General features: G+C 39.6%; 1 protein-coding gene across 1 annotated transcript; it reads left to right on the forward strand.

Moving 5' to 3' along the window:
* Positions 1 to 781: 781 nt before the first annotated feature.
* C9orf72 (C9orf72-SMCR8 complex subunit) lies at positions 782 to 15,888 on the forward strand. The gene is made up of 10 exons (XM_056848518.1): positions 782 to 1,263; positions 6,862 to 6,921; positions 8,314 to 8,409; positions 9,333 to 9,397; positions 10,191 to 10,263; positions 11,534 to 11,650; positions 13,983 to 14,218; positions 14,570 to 14,627; positions 15,331 to 15,440; positions 15,541 to 15,888. The coding sequence occupies exons 1-10, from the start codon at positions 820 to 822 to the stop codon at positions 15,725 to 15,727; spliced, it is 1,446 nt and encodes a 481-aa protein (XP_056704496.1). The 5' UTR covers positions 782 to 819; the 3' UTR covers positions 15,728 to 15,888.

Consider the following 15,888-nt stretch of genomic DNA (forward strand, 5'->3'; position numbering starts at 1 on the left):
ATCCATGGATTTCAGTATCTGCAGATGAGGCCATGATGAGAATTAGCTATATTACTTAGTAATATTTGGGCACTACCAATTTGTATGGGATTTAAAACAATACACAAACCATTTTATACAAATTAGATTGTACTGTATTGATTTTTTCATTGTTCCTATGTAATATTAGCAATTCTCTGTGCCTCTAAGTGTCCGTAAGCATAGTTACAATAGAACTTATTTTAACCTGTTACAATGAATTAAGCTCTTAAAACAAATTGGGTAGTATGCAGAAGACTTAGAAGCCATAAAAAATGTAAATATGTACTAGGTGCTGTTAAAACAAGATCTAGCTTTGCTGTATGCTCCAACATTGATGTACAAAAGCAATGACTGAATCCTGAAAGCATTTTCAAAAAAATGCATTCCATTTGGTTGCTTGGGACTACTGCTGAGTATTTCAGTATTATCCACAGCAGATTTTCTACCAAGCTACCTATGAAAAAATGTGAACCCTGCAGCAATAGGTGTTCTTTGACTGGGACTCCAGTTTTAAAGTCAGTGCTGCCATATAACCCAAATCCTGCACATATTTAGGCTTACGCCCACATACATTTAATTAGGATTCCAGCCTTATTTAACTTTGTACTCTGATGTCAGTGTGCGATGTTTGATTGAGGTCAGTGGCAGTCTGCATATCAGTTGTGCTTCCAAAATTTTACAGAACAATGTCTCTGTGACTCTCATTATATGTAAACCTCATGTGCTCCTCTGTACTTTTCAAACTCATTTTCTAGGTTTTAAGAAAAAGACTCTGATGACGTGACAGCTGGGGTCATCATGTCCGCTCTGTGTCCTCCTCCTTCTCCTGCTGTTGCCAAGACAGAGATAGCATTGAACGGAGAGTCACCACTACTGGCTGCTACTTTTGCCTACTGGGATAACATTCTTGGTCCCAGGGTCAGACACATCTGGGCACCAAAAACAGAGCAGCAGCTTCTCAGTGATGGAGAAATAACATTTCTGGCAAATCACACTTTGAACGGGGAAATACTTCGGAATGCAGAGAGCGGTGCAATAGATGTGAAATTTTTTGTTTTGGCTGAGAAAGGGGTCATTATTGTGTCCTTAATTTTTGACGGAAACTGGAATGGGGACAGAAGTACCTATGGACTTTCAATTATACTTCCACAAAGTGAGCTTAGCTTCTACCTTCCCCTACACAGAGTGTGTGTTGACAGGCTGACGCATATTATAAGGAAAGGAAGGATATGGATGCATAAGGTAGGTTGCTTCTTCATTGCATTGAGGGAAGTAGAAAAATACCCTTTTTGTTTTGTTTTTTGCTTTCTTACACTGTCATTGTGATTCTGTTTATTTCGCCCTTTTGTTCCTGGTATTCCCACTGTGTTTATTTTGCTTTAGTTGGATAAAGAGAGCAGAAACCAATGTTATAAAGTGCATAAATGTAAAGAGAAAAATTAAGTGCCAGGAAACAGAGCAGTGCGAGAAAAGGCTCACAGGTTCAAACAAAATAAGGATTTTCAAGGCAAGGGTTACAAAATTTGGTCACTTCTGAAATTGGGACCATTTTAATTTTTTTTCACAAATTGCACTGGGCACAGTTTGATTTGGTGATTCTTACTTTCAAGACCCTAAATGGCTTAGAGCCAGGGTACCTCAAGGACCATCTGCTTCCATACTACCTAGCCCACCAGTCACAATCTGCCTCTGAAGCCCTGTTCTCTGTGCCCCTGCATTCCGAGGTGTGGTGGATGGTGACTAGAGACAGGGCTTTTTCTGTGGTGGCACCTTGCCTTTGGAATGCCTTCCCCCTTGAGGCTGCTGTTGTCTGCTTAACTTTCTTTTTAATGGCCTTTAATAGCCTGCTTCTATTTTTTTGATTGTTTTCCTTCTGTTTATGTCCAATGGCTTGTTCTTATATTATATTGTTTTAATTGTAAGCTGCCTTGACTAGGAGGCTGAAGGAAAGGCATAGAAATATCATAGATAAATATAGATAAATTAATTAGGTGTCTGATGTCTCCTTGGCATGGTGCACACATCATATCTTCCTATAGTCAGCAATCAAAAGTAGATTCAAGCATTGTTCATTGTGCCCCATCTTTGGAGTCCTGACAAACCTATCCATGCTGAGAGGAGACCCAGTATTTTAACAACAATTGCAGCAGTATTCTTAATGTCTTTTAGGACTATACGACTGTGTGGAACAATCACATTGATGTGTACTTAGAAGTGAGTTGTATTGTTTTTTGGTGGGACTCAGATCAAAACCACTTATGGTCTAAATGTGGGTTGTCCTTTGGGAAGCTACTTTAGAGTAGATTCCATTAACCAACCTGCCTTCATGGAAGATATGCCCATTATGCCTTTGCTCAGAAACCTATAAACCTTTGTTCCCAAAACTACAAGTATTTCGGCTGAAGATGTGCCTGATCAAAAAGATGCTTGATCAGAAAATATTTGTACTTCTTGCATGTTCAGAGATGTCACTTTTGCTTTCCTGGGCATGCACCTAGTAGATAGTGCTAGGGTAAGGAAAGAAACCCTTAAAATTGAATGTATTCTATGTGGACATGTTTACTCAGACTCCAACATTTGTCACAATGTTTTGAAAGGCAGACATAGGCAACTGCTCTACAGTTATTAAGAATGGACTTGTGAATTTGTTACAAACATAGAGGATGACCTGAGGCACATTCAGCCTATTTGTCAGAACTTCAAATTAAGAGAGAGTAATTCTGTCTCAGTAGTACTTGGACTTTTAAAAGCAAAAGTTCTACAACTAGAAAGTGATAATATAGACATAGTGTGATGGCTCGCACCTTAGTTTTCAAGTAACTTCTTGAAAGAAGTGTGCCATGGCATGTTATGAGGTGTGTACAGATGACTGTACCATTTCAACAACTTTGTAAGCTCTTTTTGTTGTTACAGTGTGCCGTAGAATCAGACTATGGCTTTTAGTCCCACAGCAAATTTTTTCTAACAAAAGGCAGGGATATGGTTTTTGAAGATTCCTCCCACTCCTACCACAGACCTCCAATTCATCCTTCATGCTGTTCCTGAGGGATGGACCCCTGTACCCTAGAATCAGCATTTTGGGGAGGAGTTCAGGTTGTACCAGAAAAAGAGGCAGGTGAGGAAGACTAGTACTGCTGATGGAAATGCCTTCCCTTAGCACTGGTTTGTTATGGAATCCAAGCCTACATATATTCCTTAAAGAATGAATCTCTACAGACTTGTCCATGTTGATACCTGGCCGTGTATCTCACCTACTGTACCTGTGTTCATTACACCTTGATATGGGTACTTATGCACTCTGATACTGCAAAGAAAGCTAGTATGTGAGAGGTGTTAAACTCTATCTCTTGGACTAGCACTGCACTGAAGTATGTAGCCAATAAATGTATCCTTAGAAGTCCTGATGTCCATGAGAATAGCTATAATGATAAATATTTCCTCCAGATCACAGCTCCCTGTGATTTACCTTCTGACATTTCTTATGAAGCCCGGAACTGTTAGAAATATGTATAGGATTTCCTTTAATTATTCTGCTTGAATGACCAGTAGGTCACACTGAAGCACAATGGCCAAAAATATTTAATATATTCCCCTTATCCTTTAAAATAGGTATATTATATTATATATTCTCTCGGCCAAAACAAGACCAGGAGCCGACTGCGGTACAGATCATGAATTGCTAATATCGAAAATCAAGATAAAGCTTAAGAAAAACACCAAAACATTCATAGCACCAAAATACAATCCAAGCAATATTCCGGAAGAGTTTAAAGACCATGTAAGGAACAGATTTGCATTACTGAGTTCAAGTGAATGTAAACCTGAAGAACTATGGGTGGAAACTAGAGATATTATCAAGGAAGAATGTGCAAAGACTATTCCTGTAGCCAAAAGAAAAGAAAAACCTTGATGGATGTCTGAGGAAACTCTTAAAATTGCCAGAGATAGGCGAGAAGCAAAAGTAGAAGGTGACAGAAATCTTAAGTGCAACTTTCCAGCGACTCGCACATAGAGACAAAGAGACCTATTATAACAACCAGTGTAAAGAAATAGAAGAGAACAACAAAAAAGGAAGAACGAGATCTGTTCCACAAGATCCAAGAAATCAAAGGGAAATTTAAAGCACTGTTAGGCATGCTGAAAGATCAGCATGGAAATACATTAACTGGACAGGACGAAATAAAGAAAAGGTGGGAACAATACACTGAAGAACTATACAGAAGAGATGAAAGCATAAAAGATTCTTTCCAAGAAGAATCTTTTGAAGAAGAACCTACAATTTTAGAAAGTGAAGTGAAAGCTGCATTGAGAGCAATCGGGAGAAACAAATCACCAGGAGCAGATGGAATATCAATAGAGCTAATCCAAGTCACAGAAACTGAGTCCATCAAAATCTTGACAAGAATATGCCAACAGATATGGAAAACAAAACAATGGCCCACAGACTGGAAACGATCCATTTACATTCCAATTCCCAAAAAAGGAGACATCAAAGATTGCAGCAACTATCGGACCATCGCATTAATTTCTCATGCAAGTAAAGTGATGCTCAAAATCTTACAGCAAAGGCTGTTACTATATATGGAACGAGAAATGCCTGATGTTCAAGCTGGTTTCAGAAAAGGAAGAGGCACTAGAGATCATATTGCAAATATACGCTGGTTACTGGAGCATACGAGAGAATTTCAGAAGAAAATCAGCTTGTGTTTCATAGATTACAGCAAAGCTTTTGACTGTGTGAATCATGAAAAGCTATGGCTGGTTTTAAAGGAAATGGGTGTGCCACTACATCTGATCGTTTTAATGCGCAACCTGTACTCTGGACAAGAGGCCACAGTTAGAGCAGAATATGGAGAAATGGAATGGTTTCCAATTGGCAAAGGCGTCAGACAAGGATGTATTTTATCTCCCTCTCTCTTCAATCTATATGCAGAACATATAATTAGGAAAGCTAGATTAGATTTAGATGAAGGTGGAGTGAAAATTGGAGGGAGGAACATTAATAATTTGAGATATGCTAATGACACTACATTATTGGCAGAAAATAGTGAAGATTTGAAACGACTACTGCTGAAAGTTAAAAGAGAAAGTGGCAAAGCAGGACTACAGCTGAACATCAAGAAAACAAAAATAATGACTACAGGAGAATTACACAACTTTAAGGTTGACAATGAGGAAATTGAGATTGTTGAAGACTTTCTATTCCTTGGCTCCACCATCAACCAAAAGGGAGACTGCAGCCAAGAAATCAGAAGGAGATTGAGACTGGGAAGGGCAGCCATGAAGGAGCTAGAAAAGATTTTGAAGTGTAAGGATGTGTCACTGGCCACCAAGACTAGATTAATTCATGCCATCGTATTCCCTATTACTATGTATGGGTGTGAAAACTGGACAGTGAAGAAAGCTGATAGGAAGAAAATAGATTCCTTTGAAATGTGGTGTTGGAGGAGAGTGTTACGGATTCCGTGGACTGCCAAAAAAACAAATCAGTGGGTTATAGATCAAATCAAGCCTGAACTGACCCTAGAAGCTAAAATGACTAAACTGGGGCTATCGTATTTTGGTCATGTCATGAGATGACAAGAGTCACTGGAAAAGACAGTCATGCTAGGAAAAGTTGAGGGCAGCAGGAAAAGAGGAAGATCCAACAAGAGATGGATTGACTCAATAAAGGAAGCCACAGCCTTCAATTTTCAAGATCTGAACAAGGCTGTCAAAGATAGGACATTTTGGAGGACTTTCATTCATAGGGTCGCCATGAGTCGGAAGCAGCTTGACGGCACTTAACACACACACATATTATATATAATTTTTTGCAATCTTTACCATCTCCGATTTATTTGTTATTTAAAAAGATTTCAGGAAGGGTGAGTGAGTTCTTTCCATTATCAAATGACTCAACCAGTCTCTGTCTATCAACCTTAAATAACAGACAATGAAAAATGACTTATTGTACCTATACTGCCAGACCCAAATGGATCCTATTGGAAAATGGAATTTTACTAAATCTGCCCTTCAACTCAGATGATGGCAGAGCATTCAATTAGGCCATCATATAGTCTCTCCTATACTTGGGAAAGGTTAACAGATTTAGGTACTTTGTGGAAAAATACCCCAGAAGAGGGTGGAGCAAAACCCTTCATTTGCTGAGTCACTGCCCTCCTTTCCCCAAGTTGTTTTATAGTATCTATCAAGAATCCTAGCTGATTAGCCCTTTTATCTACCATTTGTTTCCATAGTGACTTATAATTATCATTACCAAAACATTTAACGTAGAAGTTGGGGCTTTTATTTAGCACCAACCTTTACCCAACACTTAAAAGTAGAGCGCCAGGCTCTCATTTAGAAATAATTGATTGCTAGTTCAGGTTGTATTGCTATATTGGCAACACATTTGGGTAAATCCATGGCCCGTATTAAGAACTTATACAGAGGAATTTCAATAGAACCATTTATTCCATTAATTCCAAACTGAGACCCCATATAGTAGTTGTAGGACTACCTTAGCCTCAGATATTTTTATAGCTGCTGGTATAAACTGCCCAGGGTGGATAAAAACTAGTACAGTACCAGTTAGGCTGAGAAAAAGTAAGCTGGCCCAAGTTGTGAGTTTTATAGCTGAGCAAGAATTTGAACTCTGGTTGATGTCCACTTGTCTATCTACCATATCATCTCTTCTGTAAATATACTCAGATTTGGCATTAAATTGATTTGATTGAAGTACATTGATGCAGCTCACTTGTGTCTCTGGGGTTGTTTCTTAATTGGAATATAAACAGAAGTGGTATGTTGTGCTTATCAACTATGCATAGACAAATACTGATTTTTTTTCTTACTCAGGAAAGGCAAGAACATATACAGAGAGCAGTTTTGGAGGGCACAGAGAGAATGGAAGATCAGGTAAGAGAGATTTGCTGGGTGCCTATAGTAAAATACTCAATACAGCCCAGCTGAAGCCAGCAGTATAAGTTCCCTTGGCTGTAGTGGCAGAAGTAAGACTGTGCATACTTCTGTCCTGTTGAATTTTGCTTATCTACGGAAGTTACTACTGTGAATTTTTGGGTGTTGTGGAAATATTGCATAAGAATGAAATGAAGGAAACTTGTAGCAAATTGGCAAGAAACATATTATCCCCCATTCCCCACCCTCCAGTTTTGGAGTAAAATAGAAGTTGAATGACTATTTCTTACTTATTACACAGAAGTTACTTAAATGAATTAACAGTTTTGTTTGAAGGGGTGGTTTCATTAGATTAGTTGTATAGTCAGTCTTTTGTCAAAAAATGTTACTAGATCATTGGTCAGAAAGAAAGAAAATTGCCAGTGCTCACCTGTTGAGCTTTATTCCAGTAGAAGACTGGCTGTAGATGACACTAGGAAGACTACAATAAGAGCAATTAACAAGGAATGAGCTCACATAAATATTTTATTTTAATAAATGGTTAAAGGTGGCCATATACTTATTCAATGCATTTAGACTATTGTCAACTCATCTAAGTTCTAAACTTGCTTTTTCTCAAATGATTCAAACTTATTTAATAGCTTGGCCTGCATGTTTAAAAATTCACTTTTCAAATGATGTTCTTGAGTTCATGTGATTCCCACCCACCCACCCAGCTCGGTAACTTGCAGCAGGGATGGCAGAGGTGCTGCCGCGGCACCTCCTAAGCAGTTTCCCGCCCACCAAAACCTTGAAAAAAGCCTTTTTTGAGGCTTTTTTCTTTTAAAATGGGGCTTTTCACCCCATTGAGAATAGTGAGGCTGTGCCTGCTAAAAAGCAGGCACAGCCTCGCTCTGATCCCTGCCGGCACACTCGGGGTGAAAGGGGACAGGAGGTTGCCTACAGGCAGCCCCACCCCCCAGAACACCCTGGGAATGCCCCTGGGACACTGGAACGCTCCCCGGAACACCAGTGCAGGCCTTTACGCTGTTGGGACGCTGGCAGAAGCCCCCTTTGGCGTCCCGGGGCGGTGTTGCCGGAAGACCGGTGTTTGGGCCTCCCTGCCAGTGTTGGGGCCACTTACTGCGGCGTAAGTAGCTCGGATGCCGGCGGGGGTCCCCCCACACCAGCACAGCCCCTTCCTAGCCTCCTGAGGACTTTTGTCCTCAGAAGTCAGGAAAGCACTGATGGAATGAATCCGAAAAGTAATCGTTAGCGAGTTCCTGATTACTCTTCTTTGAACCATTTTTGAAGACAACACAATCATTTCATGCTCCTGCCTTTAAGTATGAACTGTCTTTTTCTACTGCATGCTCTGATTTTTTATTTCATAAAACATTATTTATTGCACAGGGTCAGAGCATCATTCCAATGCTGACAGGAGAAGTTATTCCTGTAATGGAACTTCTTTCATCTATGAAATCACACAGTGTTCCAGGAGAAATAGATGTAAGTCCTTATGTTAGCTGCATCATGAAAGTCAGTAGTTCTACCATTCTATTCCTATTTTTCTTTTTTTAACTGCCTTTGGTAAAATAAGCTATTATAGGATAATAAATTGGTATCCTTTTGGCTCTTTGGCAGAAAAAAAGTCCTAAGGCAAACTTTTTTGTGTGTGCCAATTCTAATGTATGTCTTGTAAATATCTTAGTAGCAATAATTTTTAAACCATACTTGATTCAATCAGTTGCATTTTGTATACTGTGCTTAAAATGTAGAGACTTGTCAGAAGTATGGTTTAATATATATTGGTACAATTGAAATTTTAAGAGAATCCAAAGGTAGGCTCTTTGAGATGGTGTACTAGTTTCTTTTTGTGGTTAAGATACCAGCAAAACAAATATGGTGATATACATATGGGTATGGAATCTGTAAGAAAGTATAACTTGGGTTATTTTTCTTCTCTGTCTGCATTTAGATATACTGTAGACATAACCATGGACTTCAGCAGGGTAGAGAGCTCTCCTTCCCTTTCTGGTTTATCTACCTTAACCAGAACAAAAGTTCATGTCTAATGTCAGCCATGGTTCATGTCATCCAGGGTGTGTTCCACTGCAGGTTTGAAAGCAGGATTTCAAGCTGGTTTCAGAACCCTGGCAAATAAGCTAGCCACGATCAACATTAATCATGGTTAAAGCAGGTGTGGGAAACTCTGTAGGAAAGACAGGAGGGTGCATGTGATTCTGAGCTCAAACCATGGATATATTTGATTAGCTCTTAAAAGACAAGGGTATAACTTTGGATTGTTCCTTGTTTTGCATGATTATTGGAAATACTTATGCTAACGTATGCTTAAAGTTTATTGAATCCTGACCATTCAAAATATGTTCATATTTGGCTAATTCTCCTTTCCTTGTTTCATTGCATTCCAGATACGTGACACAGTACTCAGTGATGATGATATTGGAGATAGCTGTCATGAAGGTTTTCTCCTGAAGTAAAATCATTTCCCCCCCTTTTCCTTCTTTACTGTTATGATTCCAGGTTATGCCATAACATCTGGTACAACCCATTTTGTGCCCATTACCCAGCAATCTACATAGCTTCATTCTTGTTTACTGGCCTTATTGATTGCTGTTGAAGAATTATGGTGTGATTGTGCAGGGCGAAGTGTTTCATTTGAGATAGATGTAGTTTTGTCTTGGGTTACAGTTTTGTGCATGGTTGTAATTTTAATCGGGCTAATTGGAATTGATTTTTTTTTTTTGGCCTATCATCACAAATTGAGATTTGTAGTAACTTTAATTTCAGATGGTTGAAATGACCATACAGTTGATTCTGAGGCTTCAATCAGATATCACAGTAATCCAAGTTTGTGCATGAGCACTGGTTGGTGCTCTACTCATATGCACATGTCCCCTCCCCCTTCTTGTGCAGAGTGAGGATTCCTGGTTTAAAACAAATTCTGGTTCCTTTGTGACAGACAAATGAATAAATTGGAAATTGCTTACTTCCTTCAAGCCAGGATTTTAAACTGTAGTTTAATCCAGAATCTTGGTTTTTGGAGTATAAACCACAGATGTACATCATGAAGTACTGGAATTTGTCTCAAACCAATCTGTAATTCAAGGAGGTAGATTCATTCACAAATTGTAATTGGAGCAGCGTGTGACTTCTGAATGCAGCTTGATTTGATTTTAATACTGGCCACCTATCAACGTTTTCTTGAGTTCCAGCACATGAAATTCCTCTGCAATCTTCAATATCACTGTATTATGTTTAATTTTCAGAGCTATCAGTTCACACCTGCAGACCTGCGGTTGCTCAGTAGTTGTAGGAAGCAGTGCCGAAAAAGTTAATAAGGTGAAATGATTTTTCTATGCATTATGAAAATAGGATTCCTGATTACTTCAGAGGCCATCATATCACTATACATGGAAATTAGCCATTTTATTTATAGATGTAGCTGATTATAACAGGCTGGAATTTTGGGTTCTCCTCCCCCGGCAGCTGTAAATTTTGCTACTGTTTTTGTTTTGGAAGTTAAAATTATTAGTTGTGTTTAGCCCAGTCTTGGATTCTTTGTTTGATATTACATAAAACTCATAATGGAGTAATTCAGCTTACTTAGTGGTATAATGAAGGGATGGAAATGGAAAAATTACTTGGTATAGATGCTTACATTTAGTCTCATTTTGCAAGATAGGTTTGCAACACTGCTGCTCAGTCATAATACAGTAATACAACATGTTTACTGCCTTACTGAAAATGTATACTATGTTTAAACTGCACACTAATACTTCATTAAAAAGTCCAAAAAAGAAAAAAAATACATAATACGGACTTGTAAAGCATTATACAGTGCAGTCCTAAGAACACTTTTCTGGGAGTAAGCTCCATTGAGGAGACTTCAGTAGGATTCAGTGTAGACCTACTTAGGGTTGCTCTCATCTACTGTCTACCATAGTAAAATTCTTTTATTGGTCACAATTTGTACTACTGGTGTGGCTAGATCTGCCACTAAAGGGACAATATTTTGTTTTCGTGCTGGGGAGTGAAGGATAACTTTGTTGCTGGAGAATGTTGCCTGATTGTGTTTTGGTTTGGGAGAAGGTTTTTTTCCAGAACTAATAATGTAGCAAATGTAGCTTAGAAATAAAAATGAGTGCATAGAGAAGAAAACTGCAATACTGGCATTCGCTTTAGATGTAGTAATGGCCTTCCTAGTAAAAGGTCATATATTAATGATAGACTGTTTGCTTCTCCTACAGTGTTACAGTGGAAAGCATACATCTCCTTACAACTGAACTTTAAATTCTCAAAATGGTGTAGGGGCAGGCTGGAGTCTTGAACTCCATAGTAGCCTCATGAGCCAGTAGTTACACATAGCACCTGTACAGACAGCAGTCAGTGCATTCACTGGAAAGGAAAGCATAATATGCAATTTATATGCTGAGGAAATTCACATAGCTGAGTTTGTAGATAGGAAAAAACATCTGGTTCTCTTGTACTCTTGTAGTAGCCATGTAACACCTGCATGCTCATTGTGCAATAGAGCACTTGTTAATATAACCAGTGTTTGTCTTTGCTCAGTTGACCTGCCTATGGCTTTTACAATGTTTTTGCATTGCAGATAGTGCGGACTCTGTGTCTCTTTCTTACTCCAGCAGAGCGAAAGTGTTCCAGGCTCTGTCGAAATGAAACTTCTTTCAAGTATGAATCAGGATTTTTTGTTCAAGGGTTGCTCAAGGTAAGTTCTGTATCTGTCTTTCTGACGGGCAGCCCATTCCTAAGTGGGGGGGTAGATCCACAGTGGCCGGGAGCAGCGCAGTTGCGCTGCCTCCATGGAGGCTTCCCAGCTGCAAAAAATAAAATAAAAGCAGTTTAAAAAATTAAAGAGGAAGAATGCCACCATAGCAAACAGCGAGGTTACGCCACCAAAAAAGGTGGCGTGGCAATGCAGCAGCTCAAGGCAAAAGGGGTTAGGAAGCTGTCAGTGCCACCCCTTGGAAGGCCTGGGACCCACCCACCCCCCACTCCGGCGTGGGCTCCCACTTCCAGGATTCACTGCCAGCATAGCAGCGCCAGCAGCAGAGTCCCATGCAGTGGCATGGCTTACCGGTGCCAGCATGAATGCCCACTGAGCCAATATAAGGTAAAGGTCCCCTGTGCAAGCACCAGGTCATTCCTGACCCATGGGGTGATGTCACATCCTGACGTTTGCTAGGCAGACTTTGTTTACGGGGTGGTTTGCTAGTGCCTTCCCCAGTCATCTTCCCTTTACCCCCAGCAAGCTGGGTACTCATTTGACCGACCTCGGAAGGATGGAAGGCTGAGTCAAGGTTGCAGCCTTAGTTTTTCTTTATGTTAAAATGCAGATTTCCACCCAGATGTTTAGCAGGGTTTTTTTGTGTGTATTTCTTTGCAGAGGTGGGGAAAATCTGTTTAGATTTTTTTTTACCCTATATGTCTGCCATAATGGCTCCCTAAAGGATTACAGGCTCCCTAAAGGATTACAAATGTAAAAGAATTTAACAAGGAAATAATAATATAATAATATAATATTATTATAATATAATAAGCAACCACCACTTTCAATTTCTTATAGAAGTATTTATAAAATATTACACAAAACCATCAAAATAGGTTTTGAATAATCTCTCAACTATTGAAAGAAAAGTCCATTGCAAGAATAGAGTAAAAAGAGAGATGATGAAGATGACTTTAAATTATGTGTTTTTTATTGGCCTGGATTCATTGCTAACCCAAATACCTCTTTGCCTGTGGTACAAAAAGAAAATCTGGTAGCTGAGTAATTGATCTTTGATTCTATGCCCCTATGTCCAGACAATGCAATTTCCTCTTTGTTCTTCTCTTGCAGCTGGGAAGATAAATGTATGTTTCGTTCCTCATATTATGAACAGCTTACATAGCATTTATTCTTAAACTTATACTGGACAATGTCATAATATTTGTTCTACAGGATTTAATAAAAATACAGTGTGATCCTATATGACAAAAAATCAGATTTTTGATATGTAGGAATGGGTAGCACATTAATAAATCAAGTCCTGGTCTGGACGAATCTGTGCTGGATGCATAAAGCTGTCTTACACTGAATCAGGACATCAAGGTTAGCATCATCTACTGTGACTGACAGTGCTTCTTCAGGGTCTCAGTTGGAGGACTTTCACCTACTGCCTGATCTCTTTAACTGGAAATGTCAGGGATTGAACCTGGGACCTTCTGCATACAAAGCAGGTGCTCTGCCACTGAGTCATGACCCGTCTCCATACATGGGTGACTGTATAAAACATGATTGCCAAACCACTTTGGAGTGGAAGGAAGAATATAGGTTATAATATAGTGAGCAAAACCACAAACCAAAGTTCTGTTTCTTTTATTGACAAATGGGCTAATTGTGGTTTTGCTACAAAGAAGGGCTAAAATGGGGTTGCGGCTGACTGGCTGCCCAGATTGAGTTAGGAATGGATGAAAAAGCATCCTCAGCTTAGATTCCCCCAACATTCTGGATTCAGAGAAGCTCTCATAATTGTTCCTGCTTCCATAATAAGGCATACTTCAGTGTGACAACCATGGGTTTAAAATGAAAATCCCAATTATAAATTTATTTACTTGGAGGTAAGTTATGATTATGTCAATGAAACTCTCCTTTGAGCTTTCCATAAAGAAGCTTACTGTCTTGAGCACGCTGTTTTGAATCAAGAGCCTGCGGTCAGTAGTTTGTCAGCCTACTACTATTGATGACTTTGGGAGCCCAAGATCTGTGAAAACACCATTTTTTCTTTAGTTTGAGTATAGGAAGGCCCTGCTAGTCCAACTTTTGCTTGCTGCCTTGGGAGCTTATATTTGAAGGAAAAGTGGGATGGAACTCTTTTCAATAATCAAGACTTTGAATCTTGACTGTACTGTGAAATCATTCTTTGTGACAGCTTGATATTATTTAGTTGAATGTTGAATGATTGCATCTATTGATTTTATTTGAACATTGACAAATTTCATTATTTTAATTCCTCTAACTTTTAGTAACTAGAAGATTCATTTTTTTCCCAATGTGACAGGATGTGACTGGAAGTTTTGTGCTGCCTTTCCGGCAAGTGATGTATGCTCCATATCCTACCACTCATATTGATGTGGATGTCAACACAGTGAAGCAGATGCCTCCGTGCCATGAACATATCTATAATCAGCGGCGGTACATGCGATCTGAGCTAACAGCATTTTGGAGAGCCACTTCAGATGAGGAGATGGCTCAGGATACCATTATCCATACAGATGAAAGTTTCACTCCTGACCTGTATGTATTCCCATAGAGTTTACAAAGGAATAGCTATGCAAAATCCATGGAATCAAACTTTCCATAATAGACTTTCAGATATGTCATCCAAATTATGATGATGGCATTCATCAGACGTTAAGCATAGCACAGTGGGCCAAGGACTATTTAGATTCTGTCTTTTGATGACTGCCAGACCTTAGGGCTGAGGTCCCCAAGGAGCAATGAAAAACTACTCCATATTTTCCCAATGCAATCCAACACTTGAATCCTGCAAGAGATTTAAAATTATGTTACCAGCACCAATTTAACTTTGTGCTATACGAAAACTGATACACTCAGTTATTTTATACTTTTCCTGTATCTTTATAGGAATGTTTTTCAAGATGTCCTGCACCAAGACACTCTAGTTAAAGCTTTCCTGGATCAGGTAACTGCTGGTCACATCAATTAATTAAAACTGAAAACCAATATGTAGTAGTTGGGAAGTATTTTCCACTGTTTAGTTCAACAATACTCACTTCACAGCTTATGGAGAGCTGTGTTCACTGTAGCCATCAGCCAGAAGAGCCACACTTCTTTCCATCCCTAGCATGAGGCCTGCCCCTCAAGCAGGGTTGCAGCTGTTTCAAGGTGAGGACCACCTGTCAAACAAAAGCCCCTCTGAGCAAGGGCCTTGCCCACTTTCCTGAAACATGGGGCAAGTGCCGTTTCGGTGAGTGGTGCTCAGAAAAGCCACAGGTAGCATGTCAGAGCCACATGTAGCTCCCAAGCCACTATTTATAACATTAGTGAATGTAGAAAAGGTTGCTATGAATCTAATGAAATTAATTTCTTGATGTCTGTGAAATATTGCATTTGGGCAATGCTGGTGGCAACGAGGACAAAGCCAGCCAGCCATATATGCTGCTGAGTGGCTGGCAGGAATTCTGTGGGAGTGTGCAGTGACTCGGAGCTCATGCTAGTGCCCAACGGTCTCTTCTGTAGGCTGGCAACACCAGCCAATCTAATGATGGCCTTTTTGCTAGTATGTAAATAAAAGGAGGTTTATGTAGCTGTCCATGCAAAGGATTGTGGGGGCAAGTGGGGAATTCAGGAATGTACACTGAATCTTTTCCTGCCAATTTGAACAGGTCTTTCATTTAAAACCTGGACTGTCCCTGAGGAGTGTGTTCCTTGCGCAGTTCCTATTAGTTCTTCACAGAAAAGCCTTAACACTCATTAAATATATAGAAGATGACACGTAAGTATAAAGCTAACAGGGGAAATGGTACAATTACTTTTAGAGCTGTTTTAAATCAAAGTATTCTGTTTAACCACAGCCTTTCCTCCCCATGCCCCAGGCAAAAAGGTAAAAAGCCTTTTAAGTCTCTCCGAAGCTTGAAGATAGACCTGGACTTAACAGCAGAGGGCGATCTTAACATAATAATGGCTTTAGCTGAGAAGATCAAGCCTGGTTTACATTCGTTTCTCTTTGGCCGACCTTTCTACACTAGCGTGCAGGAACGGGATGTTCTCATGGCATTTTAAAGATGCTTGTTTGTGATGTGAGTTGCTGTAACTCCACAAGGGTGTTCAAAGATAACAGACAGAAATGCAGTGTTGCTGTTTCAAGCACGTCCTGCAGTTCAGTGCAATTTAATGCAACGTACACTACAGCCCACAGGCGAAAGGGGCCCTAGTGCTATAAG

The sequence above is a fragment of the Euleptes europaea genome, chromosome 4 (assembly GCF_029931775.1).
Source record: "Euleptes europaea isolate rEulEur1 chromosome 4, rEulEur1.hap1, whole genome shotgun sequence".
Classification (NCBI taxonomy): domain Eukaryota; kingdom Metazoa; phylum Chordata; class Lepidosauria; order Squamata; family Sphaerodactylidae; genus Euleptes; species Euleptes europaea.

Coding starts and splice junctions, on each gene's coding strand:
- C9orf72 (XM_056848518.1), top strand. CDS start 820: ATGTCCGCTCTGTGTCCTCCTCCTTCTCCTGCTGTTGCCAAGACAGAG. Junction 6,922..8,313: donor CAGAGAGAATGGAAGATCAG/GTAAGAGAGATT, acceptor TTTATTGCACAG/GGTCAGAGCATCATTCCAAT. Junction 14,219..14,569: donor GAAAGTTTCACTCCTGACCT/GTATGTATTCCC, acceptor GTATCTTTATAG/GAATGTTTTTCAAGATGTCC.